The sequence below is a fragment of the Gobius niger genome (assembly GCF_951799975.1).
Source record: "Gobius niger genome assembly, chromosome: 19".
NCBI classification, from domain to species: Eukaryota; Metazoa; Chordata; class Actinopteri; order Gobiiformes; family Gobiidae; genus Gobius; species Gobius niger.
The window spans coordinates 6,976,145-6,994,249 of record NC_136870.1 but is presented as its reverse complement, the minus strand read 5'-3'; the positions used below and the strand labels follow the sequence as shown (position 1 = coordinate 6,994,249).

At 41.2% G+C, this 18,105-nt stretch overlaps 1 protein-coding gene across 1 annotated transcript in view; it reads left to right on the top strand.

Moving 5' to 3' along the window:
• pemt (phosphatidylethanolamine N-methyltransferase) overlaps nucleotides 1–18,105 on the top strand; it is a 71,517-nt gene that overhangs the window by 17,970 nt on the left and 35,442 nt on the right. The window contains exon 3 of the mRNA XM_079578011.1: nucleotides 15,127–15,242. Coding sequence (XP_079434137.1) covers nucleotides 15,127–15,242 — 116 coding nt within the window. The remainder of the gene's footprint in view (nucleotides 1–15,126; nucleotides 15,243–18,105) is intronic.

Sequence of the window (18,105 nt, the reverse complement as noted above, 5' to 3'; positions counted from 1 at the left end):
GGCGGTCAATTTTGCACATTTTATAAAATTGGTAAAACATTTAGACTTCCAGACAATCACTTTAAAGCTGGGGTGCCCAAATTTGGCCCGCCAGAGAGTGACCTACTTTCGCACCGCATAATGTGGTTAACACTGACTCTCTTCCCATTCATTCTCAGTGGTAAATATGGATGCAGTACACCTTTTCACCACTAGCGTCAAATTGGGGGCGCTGTTTCACTCCTTTCGAAAAGTTAAGGAAACACTGTTGTGATGTCTAGGTGTTTATCAGTAGCCTGGCATCCAGACTAATCTCCGATGTTTATTAATTAATAAACGGGAGACTAGTCTGGCGACCGTGTCGTAGAAAAGCTACTGCTTGAGGCGGGACTAATGTGGGACAACGGAAGTGCATAGCAGCCAATGAGAACATAGCGGATGTGACGACAGAAACAGTGACAAGAAAGTTGTATCATTCGGACATTAACAATGGCGCTCCTGCCACACGGAGTTCAGTAAATGACTTCTGTCGTTTATGTCAGAAAGACTTAAGAATACAAGCATACTGGAGCATTATGTGAAGTGGTTGCTTGTGTTGAAAAACTACAAAACAAAGGCGCAACAACGTGACGCCCGTTCAGGGAGCTGATCTGATTGGTCGGTAGGCTCCATATCGCTGCGTCACTTCCTTTGAAAGCGCGCAATGGAGTGTTGCCAGACCCTCTTCTGTAAAGAAGCGGAGTCTGGTTGGCGAGACTAGTTTATCAGAGCGTTGTAGTATCAACTTTCCCAGTTTTCCAACTTTTATTTCAAAGGTTGTTGACATCAACAAAGGTGGGTGTTAAAAATCGACTTATAAAATAATATAAGCTGAACTGACACTTTAAAAATGATCTATAGGGCATTTTCTTTGAGTTACTAAATGAATGAGGCAAAGTCACTGTAGGTGCTGCAGATACAGGTGTTGTTGTTGTTTACATTTTGCACTATATTTCTACAGTTGTTGATTTTGTTTGCCTAAAACTAGGCTTTTGCCATAGTTAACATTTGTATTAATGTAACATGTTATTTGCGTAGATAGAATCAAATGCACATGTATATCGAAAGTGAAATAATATAATAATAATAATAACTAGAAATGCAATGGCTGCGCCATTGCGATTGACTGCGGAAATGCGGGAAGTGAATGCAGAAATTGCATAAACTGTTCAAATTGCATAAATTGCTAAATTTGCATAATATAATTTGCATAAACTGCATAAAATGTCATGTTGCACAAACTGTATGAACTGCATAAAGTGGTAAAATGCATGAATGGGTTAATTTGCATAAAATAAGTAAATTGCATAAACTCTTTAAAATTCATAAATCCTAAATGGCATAAACTCTTAAGTTGCATAAACGGTTTAAAATGCATGAAGTGGTTAAATCCCATAAAGTGGTTACTTTGCATAAATTGTTAATATTGCATAAACTTTTATATTCCATAAACTGGTCAAACTGTTGAAAGTGCTTGATTGGCAGAAGCTGCACAAATGGCTGAAAGTCCTGGAGTCTCCCCATTGGCTGGATTCCCCCATACACACCAATGCAAAAATTTCAAACTCTCATATAAAAAAACTGGAAAACTGCAGAAGGACGATTTTTTCTCAAAACCCACAAGTTGCATAAGCTGAACATGCACAAGTTGCATAAGCTGAACATGCACAAAGTGCAGAAATTGCATAAAATGCAGAAAAAAGTGCAGAAAAGCATGGATTTGCGGCAGCCCCATTATAAGTCAATGGGAAAAATCTCCGACATTTCGGCCGATTGCGGAAAAACCGCAAGTTGCAGAAGTCCCAAAAGTAATAGCATCCTTCTCCTCAACATGCGGAACATTTTGATGCATAACTTGCATAAATTGCACAAAGCATGAAGGTGCTGAAAGCTGGAGAAAATCGGGAAAAAGATGGAAGAGGAATAATAATAAAGAACATGAAAACCAATAATTGACTGCGGAAGAATTCCGCAGTCAATCAATAATATTCTTTGCAGGTATATGTGTTTCACGCTTGACATCGCCGTGTATGGCCCGCGACCCACAGGCACTTTTTCATTTTGGACCTCGGAGAAGTTTGGGCACCCCTGCTTTAAAGTTAATCCGCTTGTTCTGTGAGATTTCAGAGCAGTGATTGTAGTGCACACAACATTGAACACTTTTGTCATGCCCAGTTATTGTGGAAAGGGTAGACATAATATATATGCACACTTGAAAGACCCATCCTCATCTCAGTACGTGACCGACGTTGAGCCGTGTTTCATTCCGCCCACGTGTCCGCGACGCCACTATGTCCAATCTCGTCTCCCGGCTATTGTGCCGAGACCAAAGCGCTCCCTATCTCGGTATCCCGCGCGGAGCCGATTATCTGAAATCTCGGCTGCGTTTGAAACCGTGTCAAGCTGACCCAGAGCCGTTGCAGGGAGAAGCTGGTCAGCCTGTTCCTGCTGCTGACATCTCTGTAACGTACTGCCTGGCCATGAGAGGAGCCTGGAGATAACGCCACACTCTGACTTTGGCTACGTTGTCTTGTCTATCGAAGCTATATTTGGTCACGCTGCGGTCCGTTCAGAAGTGTGATGAATCTTTTAATGGGATCATTGGGTTCTTAAACTTGTCACTCCACATCAAATATTTCCCGTTCGATGTACCGCCAGGCCTAGATCATAGTCAAATGAGGACTGTGCTGAGTGTAAACAGCTAAATCATGGTGAAACTGGGTGTAAACCATGCCCCAGGGTGAGGAGTGGGTGGGGATGGCTTGTGTCTTTCCCCCATGTATTTTCGTTTACAATGCTAATGCTAGTTTACAATGCTGATGCTAAGGCCCACTGTTTGCTTCGTGAACTTGCTTACTTCAGTCGCATAATGTTTTCCTAAATTGCTATTACGATCCACGGTAACTCAGGAAAATGGTGACGGTGACAAAACAGGTCCAATGTCTTCAGTGTGTCAATGGGTTTCATCCAGTTCTGAACAGCGTAAAGGTCAAATTGACATTTTTGCGTTGTGAGCGGGTGTTTGTCAGCGTGATATGATCTGGTTGACTGCATTTAAGGTGATGCAGGCCAGAGATTTCCCATAAATAACTACAAGGCGTGGCCTCGTCTTCATTCATGAATATTGACATGTTTGGCGACCGAGATGACACTGTAATCCAAATGTGTTTTTTTCCCTTTCTTGGCTATATCCATTATTGTGTTGTCCATTAACATCAGAAAACACATCTTCAAAATCGTGCTGGCCTAGTTCCTCTATTGTTCCTACATCCATCCCTCCATTTTTTTCCCGCTCTATACTGCGTCCGTAAGGGAGAGGCGTGCTTGTCTGGAGGTTGGCAGGGCGGTTGTGTAAGTCCTTTTTTGGTCAGCGTTCTGCCTTGGATGGAAAAAGAACATCCACGTGAGTCATCAGAATTGATATGGAACTAGGTCTTGGACGAGACACAAGCCAGTGGATAGTTTTTAATGCTGTTTTTTTGTTTCGTCGTAAGAGCCTGGATGGATTGGGGAGGCGATGGAACCACACAAGCCGGAGGTCTTTTCCATATCAAGCTTTGCCATGTCAGTCCAGTGCTCGAATTGAAAGCGATTTATGGCAGAAAGAAATATTATAGATAAAGCATATTAATGTAGAATCAGCATATTGCCTCATGTTTTCCTAAGTTTTACGCTGGACGGACGGAAATTTATGAAACGCACTATTTGCTGAAAGACATTTTAGGATTTGTTTATCAGAATGTAATGTCTTTTTCTTCCGCGATCTCAATTTTGCATATGAAAATAGCTTTGGACATCTGAGATCTGCATTTACGTCACAAGTAAAGTTATTTTACCTTGTGATGATGTTTTGAGCTGATTTGAAGCAGGCGCCTGGAATGATGAAAAAGAGAGTTGGCAAAACAGACAAAACCTTTTTGATTGGCAAAAAGAATAAAGCCCAACTGTCTGAATATGACAACAGTGTTAATTAGCTCCGTGCAGAATGACGCATTTGCTATTTGTGTTGATTCTACATTTAGAAAGGTAGGAAACGAATCCTGCTCTCAGCCTTAATCATTTTAATCCAAATGTGTATGGTTCTCAGATGCCACAGGTTCGACTGTTGTTAAATCCCATCACGAGGCCACATCATGTGTGCTGTGAGTTTATGTTAACTCTTAACAAATTCACATGTAACAAATGTACTGAAATACACGGTCCACTTTATTTTACCGTGAACTTTCAAACACGTTGATTTATCAGCGGGCTGCTTGTAATAGAAGATGGAAATCAGATTGACAGAAAAGAAAATCTTGTCCGCTTTAGCAAAAAATGCGAGTTGCAAGGTATGTACATTTTCACTCATGTTAGGAATGGTTGGACATATTGGCTGCATCTATGCAGTAACACACTTTATTAACAGCTTTCCTGCACTGTTTTTAATGCGCACAACATAATTCTTTACAATCATAATATTTTAATAAAACCTCCAGGTATGTGAATCATCATGTTTATCAGGGGTTTCCCTGCGACTGTGGAGATTTCAAACACTTGTTTGCTTTCAGGTCTAACCGACCACAGTGTGTGACCTTGTGCGACACAGTCTGATCCAGCCTGTTGAAGTAGTTGCATGTTTTGATGGAAAAGCGTTGGCAAAAAGTCAAGAAAACCTTTGTTTGGACGATACCCCTGTTTTTGCAAATTTGCTTTCTGACTCCTCTCTATAAGACTAAATGGAAGTGCTCCGAAGGTAATTCTTTCTCTGTGATAATGTTGTTAGCAGGTGCAGAGCCTCCTCAGTGAGAGTATTAGCGGCTGTGGATGAAAGCGTTAGCATTAGCGAGTGCACAGCAAGAAGCCTGTTTATTTATGATGAAACTTTGTTTAAGTGGATGTTTGACTTAGTGATCAGGTGAGTGATACAGTGTGAATCAGATGTTTACATACACTTTGCAAAAAGACACATTTGCATGTTTTTCTCACTGTCTGACATGAAACCAGAATTAACTTTTACTTTTTTTAGATTTTTTGAAAATATTTAAATTTGCTAAATTCCAGAAGAATGAGATTTTTTTTTTTGGAAATGTTTTTGTTGTAGTTGTTGCTCCAATATTTCCACATAGAGTCCTTTCTTCATGATGTCATCTATTTTGTGATGTGCACAAGTCCCTCCCACTGCAAAACAACCCCACAGCATGATGCTGCCACCCCCGTATTGATGGTGTTGTCAGGCGTGCAACATTCCCACTTTTTCCTCCAAATGTGACGATGGTCATTATGGCCAAACAATTCTTTATTTTTTCTTCGTCAGACCACAGGATATGTCTCAAAATGTTTTAAGTATTTATCCTTTTATTAATAGCAAACTCCAAACTGTCTTTTTAATGTTTCTGTTGGAGTAAGGGCTTCTTCCTACAGAGTTCCCTATCTCAGCCAGGACTTGTTTCACTCTGGATAATGACAAACTCTTACCAGGTTCAGCATCAACAAAAACATTTCTAAAACAATTCCATCTCCCATTCTTCTTGTCATTAGCAAATAGAAATATTTTAGTTTTTAATTCTAATTGACCTAAAAGTTAATTGAACAGACAGTGAAAAAAAAGTGCATGTGAACATCAGGTTCTACCTGCTGACCAGCTGACAGGCAACATCCGCTTTTTCTTCTCCGTTTTGTGGAGCATATTCCTCATACTTGAGCTTTTCCGTGGCTTCGAAGGTTTTCCAATTTCCAATTGAACTACAATATTTTCGATTGAGATTCCCCTGTCCCACAAATAGTTCTTCAGTTCCGACACCTTTCGCCTGTTATTGCGCGACTCGAGTAAATCTTGGCCGAGAATGAAATTCGTAAATCAGGAATTTCATCAGACTTGCATTACCAGATTTGTGACCTCAAGAGCGTGCATTTGATTACCTTATTGAAGTAATCTATATTTAAGCACCATTCAATGTTCGGTCTCAGTATGACTTCAGCGTGCTGTTTCTGCGTGTTAAATTCAACAATATTATGATTTCATAACCTCGCGTATAAAGTCCCGTAATCTGTGACACCACAAAATGTCATGGTTGAATGTAAATCGGGGGTAACCGGTCTATGCCTTCTTTGTATACTGCTGCGGCCTCAGGCAAACGGGAGCGCGACTTATTGAACTTCAGTGCCGTATTTTTATGGAGTGACGCACTTTTGTGGCCTTGTGCATGAAGTCGTTTCAAGTCAAACTTAATGGATGTTATATTTAGAGTGATTATTAGTGGGCTGCGTCAGTGGAGGAGCTCAGCTTTCAGTACTTCTCGCCGTTTGTAGCTTGGGAGAGAAGTTCAGGCGAAAGTTAGCGGTCAGAGGGATGCGATACTGGCCACATGCATTATCAAAAGGGCCGTATGTGCTGCTGGAGCCAATGGAGCAGAAGCGCCGCATATTAAACATCATCTGATCTTCTCGCTGCATGAGTCATGAGGGTGCTCTGCCAAGTGACCCACATTCACAGGGCAACAGTCATACCAGCACCTCCATGAACCAACCCACCCACGATCCCACACGCAATTCAGCCGAGAGAAGTCAGAGTGATCGATAACATGAATAATGGCAGCACCTTGTCTACAGTCGCAGTCTGTCCAATCTGTTATATCTTCTATAAAATCGGAAACACAGTAGAATTAATAAATGCAAGAAATATATTAAGATTGCATTTGCAGTAATAAATAGTAAATATAATACATAATGGCCACTCAAAGGAAATATTCACAAGGGGTGCTTCAACTTTAACCTTAAGATCACAGGGTTCTCCTGACTTACAGCTTGGGTTGGTTGCACACTGCAATTAGGTTCACCGGAACATTATTTAATTGCACCACTTTTTAATCAATCTTCTAAAACTGTACATTTTGCATAATAATAATTTAACAATGATCTTAGCAGGAAAAAATCGGGATGCATGCCTGAATTATTGTAGGCTTTTACACTTCCATAATAGACAGACATGTTTCACTCCTGATATCTAAAATGATTTCATATACTGTACCCAAATCTCTTCTAGTGGTCCACTGTGTTTCATAACTTGTTTTTAATAAATACAGGCGCTTAATTGTGAGGACAGTGTGACCCTCTGGTTACCTGCAGATGCATTATATTGGATAAAATGGTTGTCCCCTTATTAAACCTTTGCTTCAGGCTAGAAGACGGACTAATCCTCAGATTAATCACAAGTGTATTACATAAGACCACGCCAAGGGGGGTTTTAGGGACGAAGAGGAGGCAGCACGCAAGTCGTTTCATTTACCTCTCAAGACCCACCAGACACACCAAAAGAAAGCAGTCTTTATGGCTGAATTAACACTTGAGACCATTCTTTGTTCATTTCTTCATTTGTTGATTATAAAACTTTCAGGGTCAAGGATTTCAGATGTTAACTTCTAGCTGGCAACAAATAGGAAGAAGTGCATTAAGCTACGGGCCTATTGAGCTGCACTGCTGTAAGGCAGCTTTGGTGAATCTGTTTCACACACCGCAGACTCACTTCATCAAAGTCTTTATGCAACACATCAATAACAAAAACAAACTGAAGTGTCTGACCTGAACTGACCCTTTACGTTCTCCTTACACTCTTTATCCATTGTAGCTGCGTAAACTGTACAAGTCTGGTTGAGACGTGAAGCATGAGTGCTAACAGCTGTGCTACCGTGCATACACTGCCTTAATCTAATATTAGCACTTTTTAACAGTTTTGCTTAAGCCTCTGCATCTGGCTCCATAAGGAATACATTTACTGTGAATCAGTGCGAATGATATAAGAAGTGATATACTGTAATATATTCTACCTCTCTTCAGCTCTGACGCACATGACGACAGCCATGTAAAAGGTCACACTATGAAAATACTTCAACTATCTTGAGGTTCTTGTAGCTTGGAAAAATAATGCCATTTGTAATGAGGTGGCTAAACCCACAGTTTAGACTGGCTCTCGGTGTCCAAATGTATTCCAAAAAGTAAAGTATGGGTGCTCTTGAGAAAGGGATCCAACTAGCAAAAAAACAGCAAACCCCTTACACACTAAGCACTGATGAAGACCGCATGGTCGAAACATGTTGGCTTGGCCATCTAAAGAATTAAAGGCCTTTTAAGTACCTCCTTGTGCTGTGAATATTTGTTTGGAGTGCCTGGGTTTGATGTTTTTTTCCACAGTTTCGACTGTTTGCATGTTGACGACAAACCTTTTAAAACATCTAGAGGTAGAGACAGTCTTGCTTTGTTTACATCTTACTTGTCTGATAGAAGACCATGTGGGTGATACCATCTCATTAATCCTAGAATGCCCTGCAGGGGTCCCGCAAGGCTCTGTATTAGATCCTATACTTTTTGTATAATTTTTTTTAGCTTCATTCAAAGAAATGGATTATCTCAATTTACACCTGCCACAAGGGGTCAGCAACGAAACAAGATTGAACTAATGAATCCGTTTAGGTAACAACGTCACCAAAACAAGTTCACCTAATAATAATTGGTGTCACTGGAATCGCATTGTCGTCACAAACTAATGACTGTATTAAACTAGACGCTACCAGCTCATGTGAACCTACCTCACAATAGGAGTTGTCTCAAATGTCTGGTGTCATACTGGGATACAGCCATTTGCAGCTGTAGTCAAGGTCAAAGAACAATGGGAAAGGCTCTTAGAGAAAGTTTCAGGTTCTCTCAAACCGTATAATCCCTTCTTAGTTGCTACGGTGCATCAGACTTGTTGCTAGTGTTCTGTGCCAGCTTTTTATTTGGCATAGCAACAAACAAAGTAGATTGAGAAGTATGCTATTTCATTCTTGGGTTTAGGTTTGTTACGAGGTTCCATTCGCAATATCACGCGCCTCTTTAAATTTCCAAATCCAAACTGTTAAAATGAAATCATCTATCCATCTGCTTCCGGGACCAGGTTGTGGAGGCAGCAGTCTGAGCGGAGATGCCCAGACTTTTCTCTCCACACACAAGCTTCCTCCAGCTCTTCCATGCAAAGGCCGGCCAGCCGGGACATCGCCTGTAGTTTGGGATCCAGCGTCATTTCCACAAGTAGAAGGGTGAGAGTAGAATTTGAACTGTATCTCCAAATCATTGCTCTCATAACCCTTCCACAAATCCTGATTTTGTGACTTAAATCTGAGTTTACTGTCATGGCAACACATTTCCCAATACATTAGTGGATATGTCCAGGTTAGCGAACGGTAAAACTAGTTCATAATACAATGCAGACTTCAAGCAGACGTCCAGTTTTTCACAAATTGCTGCTTTTTTACGAGGCTGCTTGTCTCGATAAACTTGGCACATTATGGTACAAAACCTTAATTCACGACATGTTTTCCCTTCGTGTTCGTCGAAGCCTCTTGTATCGCACCTGACTGGTGTTTTGTGACACGCTGTCCACAACGCACCAGAAGACTCGATTAGTGTGATCTGAATTAAGGAGCTTTTAATCAGTTTCTCCTTGTTCTTGTTCTGCCTTCGCTTTCCTTCGAGGGAACAGCACGTCGGTCATCAGACTTGCATGAGCCCACTTGTGGAGGCTTTCTACACCTGTTGCACCCACGCCTAATGAATCTGCCTGTCTTTTCACATGTCTTCGTGATCATAAAGGGATTTTATGACAAGTAATTAGATTTTGGATTTGTTTTTCATAAGCATGAAAGGGCCGTGTTGTCAGCTTTTTAGATCTCAACGAAAAACAGTGGCAATGAGTGGCAATGAGTGGTCATGCACCCGATCCGAGATGTACAAACTGGTCTTAGTCATGGCACGTGCGAGAAGGTCTCAGCTCTTCAAGTCCTTTGTCGTGAATCATGGAGGACGGTTGAGTGCTGACACGAGTCACTTTCTTGCGACCGTTACGAGTGTCACGTCTGTTCGAGTGGCTTCATCTGGGGCCTAAGTGGGCTGATGGGCACACCGGAGCCGCCTGTTATCCCAGCCATGATTGAATTTGCACTAACGAGAAAGAGCGGCGACTGGTCCCGGGCGGGCTCCTCTCGAATCTTCTGCCACCTCCATTTGATGAGTGGTGTGATGAAGGATAACAGCATTCATCTGTGGTCTCATGGCAGAACAGTATTTTTAGCCTTTTGAAGGAGCGAGCGGTGAGAGCAGCCACAGTGCGCTCGAGAGAAGATGGATCACTAAAAATACACATTTTACTGTCAAAGTTAGGGCTGTGCAATTAATCGAAATTTAACTATGATTTCGATTACAAAATTAGCATAATCGCAAAAAATCGCTTATAATTTGTTTTTGTTTTTTGCAATTTTTGCTTTTTTTGTTTTTTACAAACCAGACTTGCGTTATTTCAGGCTGCTGGGATTATTTTCCCTTCGCTTTTCACGTGCCACGGCTCATGCTTTTGTCTGACATAAAAACAAACAGCGTCATCTGGCCGCACTGCTTAGTTTGCTTGCGCAGGTGTGAGGGCTGGCCAGCAGGGGGCAGGTGTGAAACAGGGACCTCTCTTTAATCAAGGCATACTTGAAGTCATTTGTACTTTTATGACTGTCCAGAAAACATAAAATATCATCATAGTGTTTTGATTAATAAATAAATAAAATAAAGATCGACTTTTTTTTAAAGACAACAAATAATCGTTGAATAATAAAATAATTGTGAATAATCGTGATTTCAATTATGACAAAAATAATCGTGATTATTATTTTTTCAATAATCGAGCAGCCCTAGTCAAAGTTTGAACATCTATATTGTGCTTTTTGTCCAGTTGTAACCAGTGGTTTTGTTAGTGATCTTTCTTTCCTCGTTTTGATTGGGAGGGTCGCAAAAAATCCATCATTTTTTTTATGTCATTTTGTGTGTTTAAAATCTAGATGTTTATAAGAATAATAGTGCATGGCTTACACTTGTATTGCGCATTGCAAGCCTTTGTTAAAGGTGCACTATGCAACTTTTTATGTGAAAAAGAAAGTTTATTTGTGCGTATTTGACCTTTCAGTGACCCAGTGGCTGTATTGGTGGTTAGCTTGGAATGGAATGCGTATTAATATCAACATCTTTTTACATAAAAAGTAGCATAGTGCACCTTTAAAGGAACATGTTTTTTTCATACTGAGATTATGTTCCTACCTGAGCTTAGACGAGTTGATGCGTACCTGTCTGGTCTTTGTGCGTGCCCGTGGAAGAGCTTGGTCGCTTCTTACTTCACCCAGTTTGGAGCTATTGGAATATTCTGGGAGAGGCCAATGCTACAAACATCTTTGGTCTTTTTGCGTGACTGAGGACACACAGTTCTTCCATAGTGTGATATGTTCTTAGCTGAGTTTAGACGAGTTGATGCGTACCTGTCTGGTCTTTGCGCGTGCCCGTGGAATAGCTTGGTCGTTTCTTACTTCACCCAGTTTGGAGCCATAGGAATACATTGGGAGAGGCCACATACGCGCTACAACATCTTTACTCTTTTCGCGTGACTGAGGACACGCACAAAGTCCAGACAGGTACGTATCAACTCGTCTAAGCTCAGGCAAGAACATATCTCAGTATGGAAAAACGGTGAGCTATTCCTTTAAGTTTCTTTGTTCACTGTCTCCGGTGCGTAGGTGAAAGTAAAGCACGTGTCAAAGTTCAAAGGCCACAGTCACATGCTGCATGAGAAGTTTCATCACAGCTTGATTTTCAATCCATCAAAATGAAGGACGGTCTTTAAAATTTCCCGTCACCTAATAATAAATTCTCTTTTATGATGTCCTCCATTTAATATGAGGGTCATCCATTCAATCTATCCAAAATAATGGAAGCGCAGTTGAACAAAATGGTTTAGCAAGACAACCGATCAACAAATAACCATCAACTACTCGTATAGCCGTGCAAACCATGAACTGATCAAATAAGTCATTTAGTGTCTCATCAATCACAAAAAAAAGAAAGAAATGAAGCAACATGTGAAAAGAGTCTGACAGGTTTGCACAAAGAGCTCAGTGGTTACAGCGTTTATTGACAAACCTGAACGCTCTGCCCAGTGCAGCTCAGCCTCTCGAGTGGTGTTTTTGGAAATGAAACCAGCTTTTCTCACATAGCCTCTTTAAATGACTCACATTTGTTCGAGTTACACTTCACTGCATCTCGAGGAGAATGTATTTTCATGAAAGCGAGATTATTCGGCCCTTTTATTGGCCTGGCTGTAAGATGACTTTGGCAGGTTTGTGAATAACGATCAGGGTAAACATTTGGATATTTTTTTATCAAAACTGTCTTTCCTTTTGAGTTGTATCGGCCCCTGATCCCATGAAATTCTGACATGATAATCTCAAATATAATTTCAGCACTGTACATTCTATTAAAAGCACTTCTACATTTATAGCCTCTTTTGTTAGATTTGGAGAATATAATGTAAACTTGAACACATCAGGCTTATTCTTATTCCCCGCAAATTCCTACTTTTACATTGTACTTTTTTTAAATGAAGGTTTTAGGTTTTTAGGTCCTTTAAATCTAAACAAAAGTGGTGAGTGACAAATTGTGACAAAAGACTTAACAGTGCATTAGTCCTAAATTAGTTCAAATATCAAGACTAAATATATATATATATTTTTACACATAAGGAAATGAGAATAAATAAAAATAGAATGAAAATTAGAACAGACTGTAAAAAGTAGAATATCGAGGTTCAAAGTTTACAGTCCTAGTGCAGGTTGTCAGTAAGTGACGCTGGTGCAGGGAATAAAGTGACGCTGATACAGAGATTATTGCACGTAGTTTATCAAAGGGGTTATTGCACATGTTACTTTATAGTCTTGTTGTTCAGTCTGACAGCAGTGGGGATGAAGGTCCTGCTCCTTCTTGCACTGAGGGTGTCTCAGTCTGCCACTGAAAGAGCTGCTCAGCTCTTCTACAGTCCCATGCAGTGGGCGGGAGGTGTTGTCCATGATGGAGGTGACCTTGGCTAACACCCTCCTGTCCCTCACCTCCTCCACAGAGTCCAGGGGGCAGCCCTGGACGGAGTTGGCCCTCCTGACCAGCTTGTTCAGTCTGTTCTTGTCCCGCTCTGTGCTGCCCGGGGCCCAGCACACGGCAGCGTAGTGGAGAGCAGAGGCTACCACAGAGTCATAAAAAGTCCTGAGCAGAGGCCTACTCACTCCGAAGGACCTCAGTCTCCTCAGAAGGTGGAGGCCACTTTGGCCGTTGGTGTTGTGTTTGCGCTCACACCAGTCCACGAAGTCCATGATAACCGAATGGTTCTCCAGGTCGTTCCCCTCAGACACACAGCCCACAATGGCGGAGTCATCGGAGGACTTCTGCAGATGACAGCTGTCCGTGTTGTATGTGAAGTCCGATGTCACTGGTTATGTGGTTTGTATACTGGATTTTCGCGATAGGGACACTATATTCTCCGATGTAGTCTGCAGCCCTCTTTTACTTCGATATATCTTCATCCATTAATCCGCTAATGTAGGTCAGTCTAAGAAAGCCAGAGAAACAGCAGTGTCCTGAAATAAAATCCCATACTTTTCGAAAAACCTTTCTTTGTATTCAAGTGGCACAAATGAGTATCTTGACTGTGAGTCATTGAAGTTCTGATTAATTCATTTAAACTTTGAATAAACAAGTCTCGAAGTCTGGTAAAAGGAGGTTTCATAATCAACCCTATTAGTGTTATGATTTCCCCTCTCTCCATGTACTCATTAACGGCTATGACTAAGCAAAAATCAAAGGTGCTCACAGACGAACTTCTGAAAGTTTGATCCACCATTCATTCGTCTTCCTTATATCCTTTCCTCCTCTCCTTTTGAACGCTTATGTAGTTCCCATGGTAACGTTAGTGTCCTTTTGCGGCTGCAGTTCCTCCAGCCCACACACGGCGCAGGGTGTCAATAAGTTCAACGTAAGTCAAGGTGGACATTTATAAAGACAGACTTTCACGGCACTTATTACTTCCATTTGAGTGGGTGGTTCGGGGGGAAAAAGAGTGCTTTTCTCTTTTCTTGTTTGCTTTTTTTTCCCCTTAATGGCATAAAAGGGTTGAAATGCCTTGCGTAATGGGGATACTGTATGAAATGTGCAGCACTGTAGCACAGCGGTTGGCCTTTGTGCTTCACAGCTAGAAGCTCCGGGTTCGCTTCCCACCAGGGTCGGGGCGTTTCTGTGTGCATGTTCTCCCCGCGTCTGCGTAGGTTTCCTTCGGGTACTCCGGTCTGCCCTACCACTAAAAACATGTACATTAGGCCTGAATGAAACGAGTGAGTGACTGAGTGAGTGAGTGGAGGGCACAGACTTGGTTGCCTCACTTCTGTCAGTCTACCCTTGGGCAGCTGTGGCTACAATAGTGAATAATGCAATGTAAAGTGTCATTGAGTGTCCATAAAAGTACTAAAACCAATGCATTATTATTATTACTCACTTAAAAATGAGCCAAAATCTAGACGTAATGCAAATTCTGCCATTTACAAATGTGTGAAAGTCATCCACTCCACTCTATGATATTCTCCCATGTTGAATATTGTTTCACGGCCTGGTCCTTTGCTGGTGCCACTGCGCTTAAACCCATTCAGCAGTTGTACAAAGCAGCTAGTAAGGTACTTGATCAAAAACCCCAGTCTTTTCACATATGTGCTCTAATTAACAAATATACATTTTTTTATTTTGAAAATCTACAATGTTTTAAAATGAACTGTCTTGTTTATAGAGTGCTACATGACCACGCCCCGCCTCCTCTTCGAGATACAGTTCCGGAGGCGCATGTTTTCTTAAAACGTGCTTTCCATTCAGGCTTGTTCTAGTTGGAACACTCAGTTAGAGAGGTTCAGGTGTGTGAGTGGGAGGGATGAGGGGAGTGGTGTATGAAAGAGATGCACTTTATGTATTGTGTAGCTGTTGTCCTTACCTGTTTTGTCTGTAATGTACTGCTGTGTGTTGTGGCGTATGTGTTTTATATTTTGTATGTTCTTGTCTTGTTTTTCACCTCATGGGACTGCGGATGGAAACTAGCCTTGAGCTAAATCCGGCATATTTACAGCACTAGTTGTCTGTTCATTAATATGCACTGTCCCATTCAAATAAATTAATAAATGAATCCATACAGGCTCTCTACCCATTGGCTAAAAACACTGAATAATCTTCCAGTATTGAAATGTGGATTTTGTTGTGGACTAGGTGGCCAGATGGGAGCACCGCACAAGGAGGCTGACCGCTCTGTTTGGGAGTCCCTACGTGGCGTGTTACTGCCTGGGCTTCGTTATTCTCCTGCTGAATGTTTGCCGCAGTCACAGGTAAGACACTTTTGTGCCATGTAAAATGATATTTCAGTGTCATAAAGGTAAAAAAAAACATCAATCTCAGACACCTTTGATGATTAGTCGTCAGGTTAAGGGAAAAACTACTGAAAAAGGAGATTAACTATTATTAAGCAGACCACCATTTTTAAGCAATATGGGAAAGAAAAAGGATCTCTCTGCTGATGAAAAGCGTGAAATAGTTGAAAGCCTTGGACTAGGTATGAAAACCGTTGATATTTCATGAAAGATGAAGCGTAATCATCGTACTGTTAATAGATTTGTGGCTGATTCAGAGCACACACGGGTTTGTGCAGATAAAGGCACAATAAGGACGGTTTCAGCCAGACAAACACATACGATTAAGAGAACAGCTGCTACAAAGCAGCAAACAGGTATTTGAAGCTGCTGGTGCCTCTGGAGTCTCACGAACATCAAAGTGTAGGACCCTCCAGAGGCTGCAGTTGTGCATAAACCGTCTATTCGCCCCCCCCCCCTTCCCTAACAAAATCATCTTCATACAAGACAACGCACCATGTCATGCTGCTCTGCATCTTTGGCTGCTATGGGCATAAAGTCCTATGTTAAAATGTAACTTGACCTTTTAAGATTTTTTTAAATTCAAATAGCTTTTGATCTTCTAATGCCGCAGATTCAACAAATTACCATTTTCAGTTCTTTACAACCTATAAAATGTATTGAAACTATGAGTTGCATAATAATTTGCAACACTACATTTTAAGTTGTTTATTGTAGTTATTTTTGAATAAAATACTGTTGTCCCTGGGAGGTTTTTTCAATCTCATTCAAATGATCCTCGAACAGTTAAAGACTGACTGTCATTTGAGTTGAAAATCTGAGAAAATTGTCATTTGCATAATAATTTGGAACACACTTCACTCTTCATTTCGAGTAGTGCTAGATTTTGATGTAACTCTTGCTTTGTCTGATGGACAACATTTCCTCTCACTTCACGGATGTACGTTGAGTCACTATAGTAGAGTTCACATTCTGTCCAAACCATTACCTGGCTGCCTGAGACCGAACCGGACCTTGATCTGGACGTAGCGTCGAGCTTCGGAAATGTGACCCATTTTTCATCGCCTGTGTTCAAAAGCATCAGCATATTTTCTACAGATTCCAAGGCGTACAGTGAGTTCCAGGAAGATGATACTGATTGTGTGTTGAATACTTGATGTAGGATGTAAATACTTCAGAGGAGGAGAGGTCTTTGTTTAGAAAGCTCAGGCCTTGAAGCTGAACTGCTCATGTAGATATGATGAAGTAACACAATTGTTACTGTGTTCTTGGTCAGGAAATGCATTCCTGACAGCTGCAGTATGCCATGAACATTTTCTTTCTTTATTGTTAATATAATTGCCAGTTTCTGCCGGTGCTTTTTTGCTTAACCTATTTCCTGGCTTTCTAAATGGCAACTTTAATTTCCTGTCTTTCAAAAGGCTGAGTTCAGTGGGGGCAGGCTGTCTGTTATTATCCTCTCACCAGTCCACTGTGTGCCAGCGCAGCCCTCACAGGAGAAAGCGCACCCACGCCTCCCACCAACCAGATAAATGTCGACTTCACAATTTATTTACTTTTTACATCCTCCAGCCATTCATTTTGCCCGGGATCCGTTGTGCCCTCAGCAGTGGCTCAAACGTTTGAAGGATCAGCTACAGCCGCTCTTTTATTGCTTACCACTAACTTCTACCTTTGCACAGAAATGTAAAGAGGGAAAGGACATGATAAATGTGTACGTCGAATACGTTCGGGTCGAGACAGTGGAGGAAGATAGACATGAGAAGAGGAACACAGACCAATAGGGCAAGGAGCACCTTCTCCACTACTGCTGTCCCTGACTTTGGAGTCGCTGGTCGCTTTCGAAAGGCGATCCTATCTGCAAAGGGACTCCCATCAGCCCCGGGTCTGTCATAGCCTAACTGTCCAAAAGGAGTTGGATCATCTCCTTTGAGGCCAGACACGGCAAGCCAATAGGTTTTTCTTTTTTTAACATGAGGGAAAAAAAGCACTATTAGAAAGTGATGATAAAGCAAATAAGAGTGACAAAAGTCTGCTGATAGAGCAAGAATAACACTATTAAAAAGTGACACAGACGTGCTGAAGAAAGCAACAAAAAGACGACAAAAAGCATATGAATAAAGAACAGACAAAAACATGACAAAAGGCTTAAAATGTGACAAAAACGGGGCAGCAACACAACAGGTGTAGGTCTTAGCTTTCAACTGAGACGTTACACTGGCCTATAGGCTGTGACCTCCAGTTGAGAAGCTTTAAGATTTGGGTAAAGCTGAACTGGGGAAAATGTGCTTGGTTAAAGTGGGGGTTAAGCGGTTGTTTTCTCAGGTTTAAATAAAGGTCAAATCAAAATAAATACAAATACTAATAGGGATGATATAGATATGTTTTTAAAGTTAGGACTGAGTTTGAACCACACTAAACATTTGAATCTAGTGGTTTCCTATCTCAAGTGCAAGGCCTTAAAGTACAAGACGAGAAAGTTTGGCCCTAAAGTTTTGTACTGTCTCCACATGCGTCTGTACATTGCTACCTTTTTCTCCAAGAAAGGAAATGTGCTGCACTTTAAACCAAACATGTCAATGTTTGAGGAATGCTGAACGGATTTCCTGAAATACTGCGACAAGTCAAGGTAAAGTCAATAAATAAGCATCGTAAAGAGGGAATTTGGTCTTTCTTTTAAACTCGGAATTGGGTGATAGTAAAACTATTTGATTTGATGAGGCGTCGGAAATTATCAGAAAACATGTACGTTCTTATGGAAAATGAGCCCCCTACCTGTACATGGGAGATCTCTTGATATAGTAGACATCGTCCTACAGGT